General features: G+C 44.6%; 1 protein-coding gene across 2 annotated transcripts; it reads right to left on the bottom strand.

Annotated features, from left to right (window-relative positions):
• Window positions 1-973: 973 nt before the first annotated feature.
• On the bottom strand, window positions 974-12,354 carry TEKT2 (tektin 2). 2 transcript variants are annotated; one of them, XM_053398862.1, is made up of 11 exons: window positions 11,917-12,354; window positions 11,701-11,761; window positions 9,699-9,866; window positions 9,067-9,192; window positions 8,185-8,390; window positions 6,734-6,877; window positions 5,471-5,585; window positions 4,263-4,370; window positions 3,117-3,260; window positions 2,923-3,002; window positions 974-1,470 (listed from the first exon to the last, which is right to left on the bottom strand). In XM_053398862.1, the coding sequence occupies exons 3-11, from the start codon at window positions 9,852-9,854 to the stop codon at window positions 1,257-1,259; spliced, it is 1,293 nt and encodes a 430-aa protein (XP_053254837.1). In that variant the 5' UTR covers window positions 9,855-9,866; window positions 11,701-11,761; window positions 11,917-12,354; the 3' UTR covers window positions 974-1,256. The 2 variants fall into 2 exon arrangements, with proteins under 2 accessions (XP_053254837.1, XP_053254836.1); XM_053398861.1 differs by lacking the exon at window positions 11,701-11,761 and having other exon boundaries at window positions 11,917-12,353.
• Between the last annotated feature and the right edge of the window lie 3,766 nt (window positions 12,355-16,120).

The following is a 16,120-nucleotide window of genomic DNA, read 5'->3' as shown; positions in this document are numbered from 1 at the left end:
AAACAACCATATATAAAAATTTAAAATATATACAAATAAACAGCCATGTAAAATATATAATGGGGAGGATTTTCATTGGGATTTCTTCCCGCTAAAACTCAGCCACCCTTGCAGTTACTTCTGGGTTCATGTCAGGCAGATACAATCCGATATTTTCATTTTGCCATGATGTTACACTACCCAAAAAAGGGAATAGCGCGCGTTTGCATAGCTTGTTAGTAGAAAAGGATATGTTCTATAGTGTCCGGCACATTCAAAGAACATCCACAATGTCTTAAACCACAGAGCCTAGGACTTGCCGATCAGAAGGTCGGTGGTTCGAATCCCTGTGACGGGGTGTGCTCCCATTGCTCGGTCCCTGCTCCTGCCTACCTAGCAGTTCAAAAGCATGTCAAAGTACAAGTAGATAAATAGGTACTGCTCTGGTGGGAAGGTAACGGCCTTTCCGTGCGCTGCTCTGGTTAGCCAGAAACGGCTTAGTCATGCTGGCCACATGACCCGGAAGCTGTACACAGGCTCCCTCAGCCAAAAAAGCAAGATGAGCGCCGCAACCCCAGAGTCATCCGTGACTGGACCTAATAGTCAGGGGTCTCTTTACCTTTACCTACAGTGTCTGGCATATTCAAAGAACATCTACAATATCTTATCATTTCTGGGGATGTTTAAATATCTGCCCTTGACAACAGCTGAGGGGGAAACGTTTGGTCGGGTTAACGTAAAGGCCCTGCGTTGGGCTGGAATTATTAATTTTGAGATATCTGTTGTATTTAAACCAGGCATAGGCAAACTCAGCCCTCCAGATGTTTTGAGACTACAATTCCCATCATCCCTGACCACTAGTCCTGTTAGCTAATGTTGATAGGAGCTGTAGTCCCAAAACATCTGGAGGGTGTTTGCCTATGCCTGATTTAAAACATAGAACTTGGGTTCCCCACCAAATTTAAAGAGATGCAAAAATCAAAGCATGAAAGTATTTGACATGTCAGAAATACTGTCGCTGGGGACATACTTATTCGTTATCACACTTTCTTGGAATACCAAAGCTGTAAACAAGGGGAAGTTTTATACAACCTTTGCGAACAGAAATGGGTCAAAGGGAGAAGGAAAGTCATGTCACTCTTAACATGAGACAGATGTCATCTGTGCTTGGCATGGAAGCAAGTCACTGGGCAGGGGGCAGGGACTGTGTCACTCACTTCCCAAGCCAATTCCTTCTTCAGTATTACTCAAGAGATTATACATCTCATGCCATTATTCTAAGCCAGTTCCAGCTGTCGGCACTTGAGGGGTGAAAGAGTGCGATTGGTGGTTCGGTTGAAGGTGTCCACCTCAGGCACAAATTTTTCAGCAGGGATCGTCAGCTTCCGCCTGACATCCATGCACTTGTTATCCAGCGTCAGGGAGTTCAATTTGTAGACGATGTTTGCCTGGATACGGTCCAGGTGTTTGTAGAGAGCATCCAGAGCATCCCTGAGGGAAGAAGCCAAGGTAAGTTGAGCAAGGGGTTGCCTCCATTTGCCTTTAAATCAAAGCAAGTCCTTATCCTTTGGTGTGGTTGGTGGTAACTGGATTTCAGCTATGGCACTGGGGGGGGGGTTAACATTGATTTTCCATTGCAAAGGTCTCATTAATCGTTTTTCTATCAGGTACAAGCAGAGCCGTATTTAGGTTTGATGAGGCCCTAAGCTACTAAAGGTAATGGGGCTCTTTATATGTCCAGCTGTTCTTTGTCAACAACAAATTGTTGCTGTTTTTTGTGTTGAATGTAGGCACCCTATATATAGAAATTAGCAAACCAGTAATATTTTAGGGAGCAGGCTAGCAGGCAGGGCCCATTACTTACATCATAGGAGCCTACACAACACAAAACACTGTTGCTGTATGTAGGTTTTATTTTATTTGGTTTTTTCCCCTCTTATATTTTGGAAATGTACATCCAGGGTTTTTTTTCCTTTAAATTTTTTTGGGACCCCCAAGAGAGTAGAGCCCTAAGCTATAGCTTGTTTAGCTTATACATAAATCCGGAACTGGGTACAAGTTACGCTTACGATGGCAGATTATCTTGGAGAAACAAGGATCTCTCTCCCCATGGCAGGGCCTTCCTGTAAATTGTGTAAGGAACCGTTTTCAGCCTAAGGGCCACATTCCCTTTTGAGCAACCTTCCAAGGGCCACATGCGAGAGTAGTGGATGGGATGAGAAGCAAATGTGAGGGAGCCACAAATGTAAATTTTGCCTTTGTATCATGGTAGGCTAGTTACTACATACTCCATCTATCCAACCAAGCAAGAGGCATTATGAGAGTTCAGGAGCAATGGTCCAGCCAGGCAAAAGCTCTTGGGAGTGCAGTTTCCATCATCCCCAACTACTGGATATGCTGGCTGGAGCTGATGGGAGCTAGAGTTCCAGAACATCTGGAGGGCAACAGATTAGCCACCCCTGGTGCAAAAGAACAGGGAAAATGTTTCTGACTTCTAAGCTTACTGACTTCTACTCTCGCAAGACACACTATGTCTTGGATTTATTATTGTGGACTTCCTACTGGGACCAGATATTAGCAAGTCATCCCAGGCACTGGAATCCAGGAGATGCCATCTTGCATCTATCACCTAAGGATCATGCACAGAGCCCACTATTTTGACCTAATAATTACCAGCCTTTCTTATAATGCTGCAGTGTGAAAGACACATTGGTGCTGCATCACAAAAGATTTGGGGATTATGCTCCTAGCCTGTATAAAGTCAGCTTCCCATGTTCTGTTTTCACTCATATATCTAGGTGATCCTAGTGAACAGCCATGGCCTCCTGCAACCTAGGCAGCATATGCTGACCCAAGGCCACAACTTGCAACTGATGCTTACTTAAAAACAGCCTATTCCCTTTCTCTGTTGAATTTTGTTTTTGTTTTTAGGGAGGTACATACTGTAACTGTGCCAGCTTCTGATTCAGACAAGCAATGGTGCCTTCCAGCTGATGCACCTCATCTGTCAATCCATGCTGAGCCTGAAAGCCAAGGACAAGAGAGGGACGTCAAGCTTCAATACGTCACAAATGGTAGCTTAGCCAAGAATTGTCTGCCCACAATTCTAAGCTTACAGAGCTAGAGGTTTGCTGTACCTGGTCACGGCAAAGCTCTGTGTTGGAGCGGTAAGTCCGGGTCTCCAGACGAGTATGAGCCAGTTTCAAATTCACCACCTTTGCCCGGATGTCGTCCTCCAGGCGCCTGATGTCCTCTTCCATTTCGGCAATTTCTTCTAGGGTCTGAAAAAAGCAAAGACACCATGGGGAGAGAGGCTTAGAATTGGTTGCCACCTCTGTCTGTGAGGTGGGCCATACAGGAGGAGCACATGCAGTGGCAGAGCTTTGCATGCAGGAAGTCCCAGGTTCAGTCCCCAGCAGCATCTCCAGGTTGTGGGATAACTGCCCTGAGACCTCCAGGTATAGGGTGGTATAGTAATTCAATCAACAAACAAACAAACAAAATACTTAAGTCTAATTAATGCATGAAAGGGTTAATACAATAGAGTAAGCTGTCCTGCTCAACTTAGCTATGGCTCATCTTTCTCGGGGAAAGGGCCACACTGAAACATAGCCAGCTCTCTGACGGCCGCATGGCAAAGTGGGTGTGACCCAAATATGAAAGTGAGTGTGGCAATGATTGCGGTTCTCAAGGCTGCCTTCCAAAAGGGGACCTGCAGAATCAGTCAGAAACTAAATGAAATGGGATGAGATGGAATGGAATACTATTTTTAAGAGAAAATGTGTCACAGACAAATCTGGGAGTTTTGGGCCCTAAAAAAAAAAAAGCATTTAGCAACCAAGTGTCACAGTGAGGGACTTACAGAAGCAGCTAGTAAAGAACCATCTGAAGACAGCCCTGTATAGAGAAGTTTTTTAATGTTTTAACATGTTTTTATGAATGTTGGAAGCTGCCCAGAGTTGCTGGGGCAACCCTGTCAGATGGGCAGGGTATAAATAATAATATGATGATGATGAAATAGGATGTCCCTATTTTCATCAGAGAAATGTTGAAGGGTCTGAAGTAGCGTCATGAAAAAAGGCTCCCTACCCCTCCTTCAGGCTGGAAAAAAGGAGAAATCCCTTCCAAGACTGCAGATGATAACACTCTGAATTGTGGAAGAACCTTAGCATAAACCCTTCAGATCTGAGGGAGACTCTGCACTCGGAACAGACATTCTATATGTGTCATTTAAAAATAAATAAATGTGCAGGGCATGTCTCCAATGCCAGCCAAAGACTTACATTCTTCTCTTGCCACCTCAGCTCATCAAGGGCTTGCTCAACTTCATGGAGCCTCTTCCGGAAGGCAAATTCTGTGGCCACGCGCTGAGCTTCGAGTTCGTTCTCAGTCTAGAATAGGAAACACACATGGGCATAGCCAGAGAGGGACAGGGAGGGGCAGCTGCCCCCCTAGATTAATAAAAGGCAATAAAAATACATAGCTAACTGAGGTTCTGCCCCCCTCCCAATGAAAGGCCTGGCCCCTACTAACAAAAATCCTGGCTACACCTATGGAAACACATATAAAAAGTTAGGCCACTATCATATCATAGTTTAATAATTGCACATAGATTGAGAGAGCCATCACTTTGCAATGATGTATAGTGGCTTGGCTGTTGGCCAAACAGATTTTACAGGATTTTGAAATGTAGATGGGCACAACGGGTTTTGGAAAGGAAAAAAAGTTGAACAAGTGTATATGCCACAAACAACAATTCCTCTTTCAAACCACTTTTAATTCTCAGAAAAACAAAATCCCAAGTTGCATCCAGCAAAGTTGTTGCATTAGCACAAGGACTACTACTTGCACAGTGGAACTTTCCCTTCTGCTCCCCCCTCCGAGTCCCCCACATCTGTTCCAGGGTTTCCCCAACCCTCTGGAGCAGATTTGGGGAAGGGGATGAGTGAGAAAGGAGAGGGGGGGTCGTTCCATTGCACAGTCTTTGAGCTAACAAGGCTGTTGTAATAATCAGCCTTTAATTAAACAGCCTTTCCCTCTTTCCTCCTTCTTCTGCTGCATCCAGTAAAGGTTGGTGAGTCTGAGCAAAAAAGTTCCTTCATTTCAGCAGTATAATTTTAGGCTGCAGGGATTCATCTAGTTGCTGCCATTGATAAATCATTAGGCGCCAGAAAGCTTTGCCAATCAATGCAAACCACTAAAAGATCTTCCAGTAGATCCAGATCAGACATTCAGTAGATTACTTTGAAAATAAGTCACCTTAATTATGGATCTACTCACAGTCTTTGCCAACCTGAAGCCCTCGAAATGCTTTGGACTATACTGTAACTCCCATCAGGTGGGAGGTGTGGTACTTCTTAGGACCGATGGGAGTTGCAGTCCAAAATACCTACAAAGCACCAGGTTGGCAAAGGCTGCTCTATAACATACAGTAATGTATCTTCTCCATCAAGAGCCTTCCTAGGAGCCAACAGGAAGCCGTGTGGTTTACCTGGGCAATGGTGAGGGCCATGGCTTCTCGCAGATCTGAGGCTGCTTTCATTTCTGCCTCTGCTCGATCCTTGTTGTATTGAGTGATCTGATCCCATTCCTCTGGAGTGAGAGTTCTACAAGAGGCAGAAGAAAAAGATGGCCTGGTTGTTAGGATCAGTTTTTCACACACACTTTCTCCCTGTATTGCCTTGCATATTTTTAAACTATATATCTGCAGCTTTGGAAGCCAATGGTCAGAAAAGAGCATACTGTATAAATGAAGTTTAACTCACTCACCCACCCATGCAGTGCACTTAATAAAAGCACACTAAGCTCGCAGTGTGCCAAATATTTCTTCTGCATTTTTTTCTGACCATTCTCCATCAATTAATGAGGAAAGAAATAACATTGGGGAAAATACCAAAGGGGATAGAAAATTCAGTGAAACACATGGGGTTTTGATGTACTTCCCTTAATTCTGAGGTGGGCAAGCGACTGTTTGAGTGACTGAGTGCCCTTCTCTTCATTCTACAAATCTTCTCTCCAGCAGTTTGCACACTGCAGCACCCCCACACACACACACCTGCATATCTGTCCTTCCTGAAAGCCTCATGAAGTCCTTGGCTGGGCTTTCCTCTAAGTACAGAAGGTAGGGCTGCTGCCCCTCCTGGGTGCTGCTTGTTGTTTTAAAAAACGAGACTTTCTTTTAAGGAACTCATTACAGAAAGATTAAAGGTAGAATGACGTACTTTTTAAGAAGACAAAAGGAAGCACTTTTTAAACAATATCGGTGAACACATTGATTGCAGGTGCTTGGTAACTACTTTCACCAGTTTCCTACACTTCAATCAAAGCCGAGGGGAAGACATGATGTTAACTCCGCCCATGGGAGAAGGCCCAAGCAGCTGGGGAGGCTGCAGAGGGCAGGAGAGATGTTTAATGGGAAGAAAAACACATCCCACCACAACCCACAGTTACCTCACAAGGATGAGACCTAATTCCAAGCTTACCAAAAGTGCGAGGAAATTATAAAGCACCCTGTGAAAAAGGCAGAAAAACAAAAGCCTCTTTTGTGAGAGAGGGACAATTTCAAGAAGTTGCAGTCATAACGATGGCTTAGCATAGGCCTCCAGTTGTCATGCCACACCCTGCTCTGGGCCTCCAACAGAAAGGTACAGCCAGGGCACTCGGGAAGGGGCACCTCAGTTGCCACATTCTGTCTAACAGGAGGGCTGGCCCTGAGATGAAGGTGGAACTCAAGACCTTTTGGACACAACCTTACCCAATCGGCACTCGGGTAGGATTGACTTTATAGGAGATATTTGGAGAGTTGATATTGAGGGAAACACAGGTCCGGTCAATCTCCACGGCTTCCGTTTTCCCTCGATGGGCAAAGTTAAGCTGTTGGCGGGCTTCCTGCAACAAGCTATGAATTAAAAGTGGGGGGGGGGGGAGGCAAAGGGCAGACATGAAGGGATGTAAGAGAATATTCAGGTGGAAGTCTCCAGATTTATTCCCCTTTCATTTTGTTTAACAATCAGCAATTAAAACTCCCATAAATTGTTGGCAGTCAAAAAAGTCTCCTCTCTGTAGCAGAATATATTATCACATGATGGTGCCATTAATGCTGAACGCAGCACACACCATATACAAGTGTAGCTGTATATTTTGCCTACAACACAAAGCCCTTGTATCACTGCTAGTTCTTTTAAGAAAAACAGAGGAATTTATAATTGCAGAGCAATTACATTCCCCCCAAATCACTTTAAATCTAGGGTTGTGTAAACAAGACAATCAGATGCTAAAAGGGAGCGGAATATGATGGGGAATGAGCCCCCAAGTAATTGGGGGGCTTTGATTATCCCATTTCTTTCTCTGCCAAATAAAAGAAGTTATAAACAATGCAATGGCTTTTCTCTTGGGTATGTAATACTAGATGGCGTTTCAGCTTGCTTTTTTTTTAATTGACCAAATAGTAGCAAAGATATAAAAGGTGTTCTACAAGGTACACTGAAAAACTGTTGCAATGTGGGAACCTGAGTTGTCAAATGTCCAGCTAAATTCTAATGTCAGCCAGTAAATTTATTATTTTGGGTACTAGAGATAATACTGTTTCAGTGATTCTTAAAAAGTGTCCACCTATTGTTTTAGTATTGTTTTTATAATATATAACCCTAGAAGACTTTTCAAAAGGCAGGATATTAACTGACAGCACAATCCCAACCAAGCCAACTCAGAAGTAAATCTTACATTAATTTAATGGGGCTTACTCTCAGTTAAGTGGAGTTAGGATTGCAGCCAAAGTAAGTAAATAAATGAAGTATGGCATGCCTTACAAGGTTGGTGCAATTATTACTGAAAGAATGTATGTGATGCTCAAATGTGGTGGAAATTTGAAATGCACTGTTGTTACAAACATCTAAGTATTGTTATGCAGTGCTTTTTTTCTAGAAAAAATGGTGCCAGAAATGGCCGCTCACTGCCTCTTCCCACCACACCCCACACCTGCCTCCCTCCCTCCCTTGCCCCCGCAACCCCCACCCCAATGTGCACCCTACAAGCCCTTCCCTCACTCATGCCTCCCTTCCGAAGGCTGGCTATGTGTCATTCTGCACCATTAAGACAAGTTTTTTTCCCCGCCTCCTCCAGCATCCCACATTGCACTTAACTCAGTTTGATGCCTCAGACACAATACCAATACGTTGTACTTGACCACCAAGTCTTTTGACTCACCAGAGCTGCTCAAAGGCCTCGCTCACTTTCTGCTGAAGATCTTTCGTAGTAGCATCAATCACCTCCACCTCTTTGTGCAGTTCTTCCTCGACAGGATCCTTCACCACATCGATGTCTCGGCGACTTTCCCGCAGAGTGAGATTTTCAATGGCCACATCCAGTTGCAAGTTCTTAGCCTGCAGGGCACGCTCTGCCTCCTCCTTCATCTGAAGGGAAGAAGCAAAAATAAGATAAGGGGTTGACATCACCTTCCCAACTCCCTCTGTGGGCATCTTGTCAAGTGACATAGGTTTGCTAACCAATCAGGTTTCCAATGGGAATGCTTTGCAGGTGGGCCAAGCACGTTCTGACACATGGAGATGAAAGCTGGGTTGCTCAGCTTTCATCTCAAAGAGGTCACTGAATTTCCTTCCATCTTTAGCATCACAGAAACCATTGGTTACATGCCATCTACTGCACAGAACCACCCAAACCACTTTCTCAGCACACCAAATTGAGTTGCATGACCTTTGCCCTTCATTGCACAATTCATATTATTCGTTCTTCTTCGGTGATCATTCGTAGCCGAGTAAGATTGTCTTCCATGCACATGCTTTTAACAGTGAATCTGTAAGTGCACATGCACGCACACTCAGCCCGGATAAAAGCATAAATAATCCTTACATGCCACAGAAATGCCAGTGGCCTCCGATGACCTTCATTCCAACGAAGCCAGATCCAAGGCATGTGCTGGGACCCCCTGAGACCTCCCACCCCGAGAGACTAGGGTGCACCTAACAATACGTTGTGTGAATTGTTTTCATACTTCTGTACATTATCCTAGAATCTCCTGGTGAAATTCAGTTTAGGAACACCATAAATGAGTAAGTCTGCACTACATACTTGAGTCAAGGCATAGATTTCCGTGTCGATGTCCGTGAGGCATTTGTCCAGAGTTTCCTTCGCTCGATTGACGACTTCGATCCGCTCAAGAAGGCGTGTGCGGTTGTCATATTCATCCCATTTTGTCTGGAGAGGAGAGAGGCAATGGTTTCAAACCCCCTTTCAGAGAGGGCAGCAGCAGCATGGTTCTTACAGGAAGAAGGAAGGCTAAGCTCAAGATTGCCCTTCCTAATATTGACAAGTTCCTGGCCCATTCTTTAGACATGTACATTTCACACAGACATGCTAGTGTGGAAATTATTTGTGAACAACCTTTCCTTGGTTTTGTGAGAAAAAGCTGAAACTACCTTCACTCTACCTTCTAAAAAAACAACAACCCAACAACACAAAAACACACACAATAAAAACCCTCAAATGATTAAATTTCAGTTACAATTCAGGATGAACCAATCTGCCAATTTTGGTTCCTCATAATTTCAGAATTTGTATTTCTGTTCTGCCTATTCAGCAATGATCCCATACCCTCCTCGCCCCATCCCACTACCACCTCCAGATTTCGGACCCCAAATTATCATTTTAGTTTGTTTGTTTTTGTTTGGAAACACAGAAAAGAAGCTCAAATACTTGCCCACCTGGTTATTTGTTTCATTGCGAAGAACCCGGCCCTCCTGCCTGATCTGGTGGGATGCCAAGCGCTGTCGCTCAGCATTGGTTGCAATGAGGTCAAAGTGGGTGCGCCAGTCTGGAAGTGTGTACCTCTGGCCGGGCTTCACACTCAGAGTAGCCATGGCAGCAACATTCTAGGAAAGACAAAAATGAAGGTGACACATTCAGAGATACTGGACTCAGGGGCCAACATGCTTGCTCAACACATAGCAGTCTGCTATGCATTACACTTTGTTTTTCTGAATTACAAGCAAATTGTTTTTTTGGGGGGGTGACGATGACTTTTATTTTACTTAACAAAATTTACAGACTGCTTAATAAACAAAAATCTAAGTTGCTTGCATAAAATAATAGAAAATACTAGAAAAAAATAATCAAGCCTTCTAACTCTTGGAATAGTCAGGCTAGCCTCCTAGTGAGGTGATAGCCTTGGTGATGGGCCATTAAGGAGAGCAAAGGAAGGGGCTCTGTGGGAGATGGCAAATGGGTGGATAGAATCACCTCCCTCAACCCGCATGGGAGTTAGAAGGGAAAAGCCAGAGGTGAAAGCTGAGTTTTAGTAGTGATGTGAGCTAGAGGAAAAAGCAGCAAACTGGAGAGAGTCAGAGCAAATGGGTTCCAATGTCTCCATTGAAATACCTTTGGTTATTGGGGGTGGAGTACAGGGGTTGGGGACACTTCTCATCTGTTTGACTTATGTTTAGTAAATAAAAATAAACAAAATTCAAAAGAGCAAAATCAGTTCTCCATTTAGGGCAGTACAGCTGATGCAAAATTTCCTGGAAAACACACATCCTTGCTTTCAAACTTTAAAATGTTGCAGGGGCTGAAACTACTGTATACTCTCCTGCCATATTGGCTGACCCTCTTTCCAGTTGTCATTATTATGTACATTGAATAAACCTGTACAAAGAGGGTTGGGAAGTCTATTGTCCTTCAGACGTTGTTGAGCTACATCTTCCATCACCCCTGACCTTGGCCATCTGGTTGTGTGTTATGGGAATTGAAGTACAACATCTGGAGAGCCACATGCTCTCTACCCTTGCTGTAAAATTTGTGACCCACTGAGTCAATAACCCTCCGTGTTTTGCTGCCTAGCGCATGCTCTATTTCTATTCCTGCCCGTTCCTCAATGCTGCTCATATGATGGCATACATTCTGTTATCCGATCCCTTTTATCCTAACAACAGCCCTGTGAGGTAGATTGGAGCAAGACAGCAAGAAAACCAAGCCCACGTTTACCCTATGACAATCCAGAGCTGAGTATGGATTGGAACCCATAGTTCCCCAGTCCTCGTCCAATAAAACTTCTACACTAATCTGAACCAAGTGTGAGCAGCAAAAATTATGTCCAAACTGCTTCTTCTGCAGAGGGGAACATTTTCACCTCCACAGAGATTTCAAAGGGGTTCCCTGTAACTCTAGCCAATAGGTGCTGATAGCATATATTCAGAGAAGGCTGCTGTAACTTTCACAGGTGTCAAATACCTGGTGTCATTATGATGTCAGGTGACTGACAGGTGGCTGGCCCCATCCACCTGCAAAGCTTTGTTCTGGTCTATTCCACTGGGCAGGTCACAGAAGACAGCTGATAGGCTGCTTCAGGTGAGGTGGGCCAGGGTATTAAAATCCAGGGAGAATGAAGAAAAAGTAAGGCCTCTCCAAACTCTCTCTGCTCTAAAGAACTATGCCTTCTGCTCCTCCTGCCTGAGATTGGTGTGTATTCTGCAATAGCTTACTAGCAGCCTGCTTATCCCTCCCTGTTAATGTTAATAGGAGCTGATGAGGTTTCTTCTCCCACCCTGTTCTATTTGCAAAAATATATTTTTTTTAATTTAAAAAATCACACACTTTGTTAGACAGCAACATGTAGATGTTTTGGTAGAGCCTGTGAGGAAGGAGGAGGTGGTGGTGGCAGCATTTGGTTTTGCCAAAATTTATCAGGCTAGCCTAATGAATTGTTGTTACTGGTAGGGGAAAAGGAGGGTACTCTGCCCAGTAGGAAAAGCTGCAGGTTCAGTAGGAAAAGCTGTGGAAAGATTTTAAACGAAATTACTTAAGACAGAAGTGGGAGGTGGAATAGAAGGTTGACAAAGTGGATGCAGAACACAATTTTGACTTGCATAAAAAGAAAGAGAGAGATCCCCAACAACAACTGTCTCTACCCTTCCATCATCAACTCACCACTCCTCTTCTCCAGGCAGGCAGTCCTCCTCTCGGCCTCCGCTTCCTACAACTGCTCTTCAGTGTTATCAGCCTAGTTGCTAAGCACGCTTTGTGCCTGTTGCCAGGCAGCCATTCTCAACAGAAGCCAATCAGATAGAATCCCCCTGCAAGTGTTTACAAAGGGGGAGGGGGAGGGGGAAGCCATGGCAACCTGGAGATCTGAAAAAGAAAAGGCTTCAAAGGGCTGGTGAAACTGATTCGATCACAGAAGAGGAGACTGGGTTACCCTGCCCATCCAACTCAGAGGTTACAACAAGGAGCAGTGGATTTGAGAGGGTCTCAGGGCAATAAATGCCTCCCTAAGCATATCTGGTGGATTGCCCTGCTGTCTTGGTTTAATCTTGCATATGTGTTTTCAAGATCAATGGAATACACCTAGATAGCATCCCCCCCCCCAAAAAAAATGTGTTCATCTTCTGCAGGGCTAGTAAAGAGGGTATAGTTTTTTTATAAGTCCTATATTCATATTCTTTCATAAGTCCTATATTCCAACAATGAAATCATCTTCTACCAAAAGAAAGAATCTTATTAAATTAGGCTTTTCTCAATAGGTTGCCAGAGAGGATCTTGAACATCCATCTGCCTGGAAAGACAATGGAGTGCACCTCCAGGGGTGAAGTCAAACTGCTGTTTTAGCAGCACCAAACTGACCTCTCCAGGGCTCAAGCCTGGGCAGTGGGTATGGAGTCCCAGGCTGCCCAGATGGCAAACCCCTCTTCTTGGGCTCACTGATGTGGTCGAAACAAAAAAGAGCAATATGCTTGGCACCAGTTCGGATGCAGGAGTCACTGGAAGGAGGTGTACATAGAGCCATCCAACCATCTTAGGGACTCCACTCTGGATTTGTGTAGGGTTCACTCCTTAGCCTTTTCTTCTCCTGGAGATCTCCAGCAAGGCAGTGGAGGTTTAGGATCAGAGTATTCCTTCTCCTAGGTGGTCTCCCTTCCCAGGTTGATGAGCCCCATCCCTCACTTCCCTCTACAGCACAAACAAAAATTGCCTTCTTGACCGTTGAACCCACTCTTGGTCTGTCCGCTCAATCCTCCAGAGCCTGTCTTTGCATGCAGGGAAAGTCTCTATCTGACCAAGGCTTAGAGACCCATCAGTTTCCCCTCACCTAGACTATCGCATGCTAACAACTTCTAGGAACCACAGGTGAGAGCTGAGTGCAGGGTGCAGACCAAAGGTGGATAACTACCAAAGAAAGAGCATGTGTCCCCCACCAAAAGTACTACTCCCCCTCCCCTAACATCCCATACACCCAAGAATTCAGTATTGGTACAGATATTCAGCCCAACATTGCAGGGAGCCGACAGAGCCTCAAGAGTCACAAATGCCTTTCACACTGCGACTCAGAGCTGGCCCAGTCATTAGGCAGGGCAAGACCACAGCTTCAGAAGGCAGAACACACACACACACACTCCCGGTGACACCCCTGTAGGCACCCTGCCTGCCCTGCTGCCTCCACCAAGTTAACAGGCAAGATAGTGTCCATTTTGGACAAGCTTGCCCAGAATTGATGTGATCTTACCTCAAATTGGCACTGGTAGCAACGGTGCTTCTCCATCAGTAACGGATGTGCTGTGGTGACGGAGTAGGCTGTGTTGGCAGTGGCAGGAGCAGGTAGATGGTGGTGGGAGCAGCAGCAGTAGCGGCAGGGCAGGACGGCACTTCCCATTTCACATCAAGCTAGTGTGACTGATACATCATGTGTGAGCTGGGCATTCAAAAGTGTGCAGTATTCCAGTATCAATGGTGGTTCTGCGTTTGAAGAGGAACACATAGTTCCACGCTAGAGGACATACTTGCATGCAGGTCCTAAGTTCAATCTCCAGTATCGCTAGGTAAAGGAGTAACAGGTAATGGGGACAAACCTCTGGCAAGCCACTGACAGAGCAGATAGTACTGAACTAGCCAAGACCAGTCCTGCTCCAACTACACTGGATACCAATGAGTTTCTTGGCCCAATTCAAACTGCAGCTCAGAACTAAATGGTATGCCTCTCGCCACTCTATGTTTTTCATCTGAGGGTCTTCTCTATGTGCTCCTCCAATGGAGAGGTTGAGGGTGGCGACAGAAACATGGGTCTTCTCAGTGGTGGCTCCCTGGTTGTGGAATGCTTTCTCCAGGGAGGCATGCCTGGTGCTATCTCTGTCTTTTGGCACCAGGCAAATACACTATTATTCACCTAGGCCTTTGGAGTTTCTTTGCATATTTTTGGCAGGGTGGGGGCAAGCTGGATTTGCCCTTATATGCATGTTGTGAGTATTTTAGGATATTTTAATTCTTGTATCATATCTGTCTTTAGGCTTTGTAAGTTGCTTTGTGTTCCTTTTTGAAGAAAACGTGACTAATTAGTCTTACCTACCAGAAGCCTGCTTCCTTTGTTCCCCATGAGGAAGGATCAGTTATTGGTTGAACCATGCAAACAGTCTACCTAATAGTAACAGTCTGGAAGCAGTCTGTCTTCTCACCCACTCCCATCTGTGATTGTATGCAACATGTCATTTGGGGTTCTGCAGAGCAAAAATACCTTGATGATTATTATAGGTCACTGATGTCCTGCAATTCAGTTTTAGCTTCAAAGTGGCTGGGCTACTAATAACACATGCTAATCAATGGGTGATCAAAGCAGGGTATCCTGATGCACATTCTGCGGTGTAGGAGAAGGCTGTGAAGTGGCTTGTGAGGTGTGAGGCCAAGAAACCTGGAAAGGGAGCACTTTTGAATCTGGCCAGGAGATGCACCCTTAAGCTTTTATGGGGCTAGTTGGCAGAAGGTGCAGGTGCACTAATCTGTGTGCTTGCTTCTGCGGCCTTACACTACCTTGACTGAAGATGTATAATATGACAACACAGGTTTCTAGCATTCTTCCTCCAAAAGAATACAGATCTTGTGAAAGCATGGAACTTCCCTCCAGTTAGGTGAGGGAACACAGCAAGAGCATTTCCTTCACATTCACTAATGGCTATGTAATGCCATCGTAAGAGCTTATATTTTTTTTATTTCTTTCTTTAACGAAGCAGTTTTCCAGAATTTGGTTGGTGCAACTAGGTGTAAATGATGAAACTGAAACTATGAAGTAAAACCTTAGACATTAAAATTTCTTATTGCTTCCCGTCCCTGACAATCACCATAACCAAAGTCTGGACACAAACTTGAATTCTGGAGCAAAAGCGTATTTATTGCAGTTATTAGTGAAAGTTACACTTCAAACTGAAGCAAAGCAATGCTAAGTAATTGTTTTACTTAAAAAAAAACAACCCACAACATAGAGTCCTTCCAGTATAGAGAAAGTGGACCAAAACAAAACAAAACATAAAAAGGAGTGGAATCTGTCACAGAAAAACAACTTTGGGGACAGATTTGGCTCAGGAGTTCCATGACTGAATTATGTACGGTTTACATACTTGTAAGCGACAGAACATTAGACAAGAACAGAAAAGTGTAACTTCAACTGACAGATATGACAATGTGTTTTGTAACACAATGGATTGACCCCAAAAGATATAACTAGCAACAAGTCTGGGAGAAAACAAAAACAAACCCTGCTTTTCCAGTCTTTATCTGTACCCTCAAAGTATTTTAAGGTGAATTCATAACCTAACTGGATATTCAAGACATGGTGACAGAATTTCAGAGGCACTACCATGATTTGATACAACATAACACATCAGGTTACGCTAGGAATCAGTGGTGTCCAACCTATTTGGCAAGTGTGCCGTAAATCAAAGTATGAGTACGTACATGGAACCAACTTCCCCACTCCCTCATCCACGCCCAACCCCCCTACAGTGCCTGGATGTTGTTTTGCCTCTAGACCAGTCTTCCACAATCTCGTATCCTCCAGCTATTCTGAACTATGACTCCTGTCAGCCCCAGCCAGCACAGTGGGGATGGCTGGGGCTGATGGAAGTCGTATTCCAAAGCATCTGCAAGGCACCAGGTTAGGGAAGGCTGGACTAGTCTATTGAACAGAGGAGCACACAGCATCACAGTGCTGGCTAGAGAGGCAGCAAGGAGTGCAAGTCCAACTATCTCAGCCAACCTGGACTGCTGTCCACATGTGACACAAACTCCCTCCTGCTTATACCCTAAGTGGCATGCATGCCACTAACCAAGTGCCAAGGCCATTTTATTTATGGCAAACATTGTTATTTCT

This window comes from Podarcis raffonei, chromosome 8, assembly GCF_027172205.1.
Source record: "Podarcis raffonei isolate rPodRaf1 chromosome 8, rPodRaf1.pri, whole genome shotgun sequence".
NCBI lineage: Eukaryota > Metazoa > Chordata > Lepidosauria > Squamata > Lacertidae > Podarcis > Podarcis raffonei.
This window is presented reverse-complemented; position numbering and strand designations above follow the sequence as displayed.

Coding starts and splice junctions, on each gene's coding strand:
- TEKT2 (XM_053398862.1), bottom strand. CDS start 9,854: ATGGCTACTCTGAGTGTGAAGCCCGGCCAGAGGTACACACTTCCAGAC. Junction 8,391..9,066: donor AAATCTATGCCTTGACTCAA/GTATGTAGTGCA, acceptor TCTTCCCTTCAG/ATGAAGGAGGAGGCAGAGCG. Junction 4,371..5,470: donor TGGCCCTCACCATTGCCCAG/GTAAACCACACG, acceptor TTCCTATTCTAG/ACTGAGAACGAACTCGAAGC.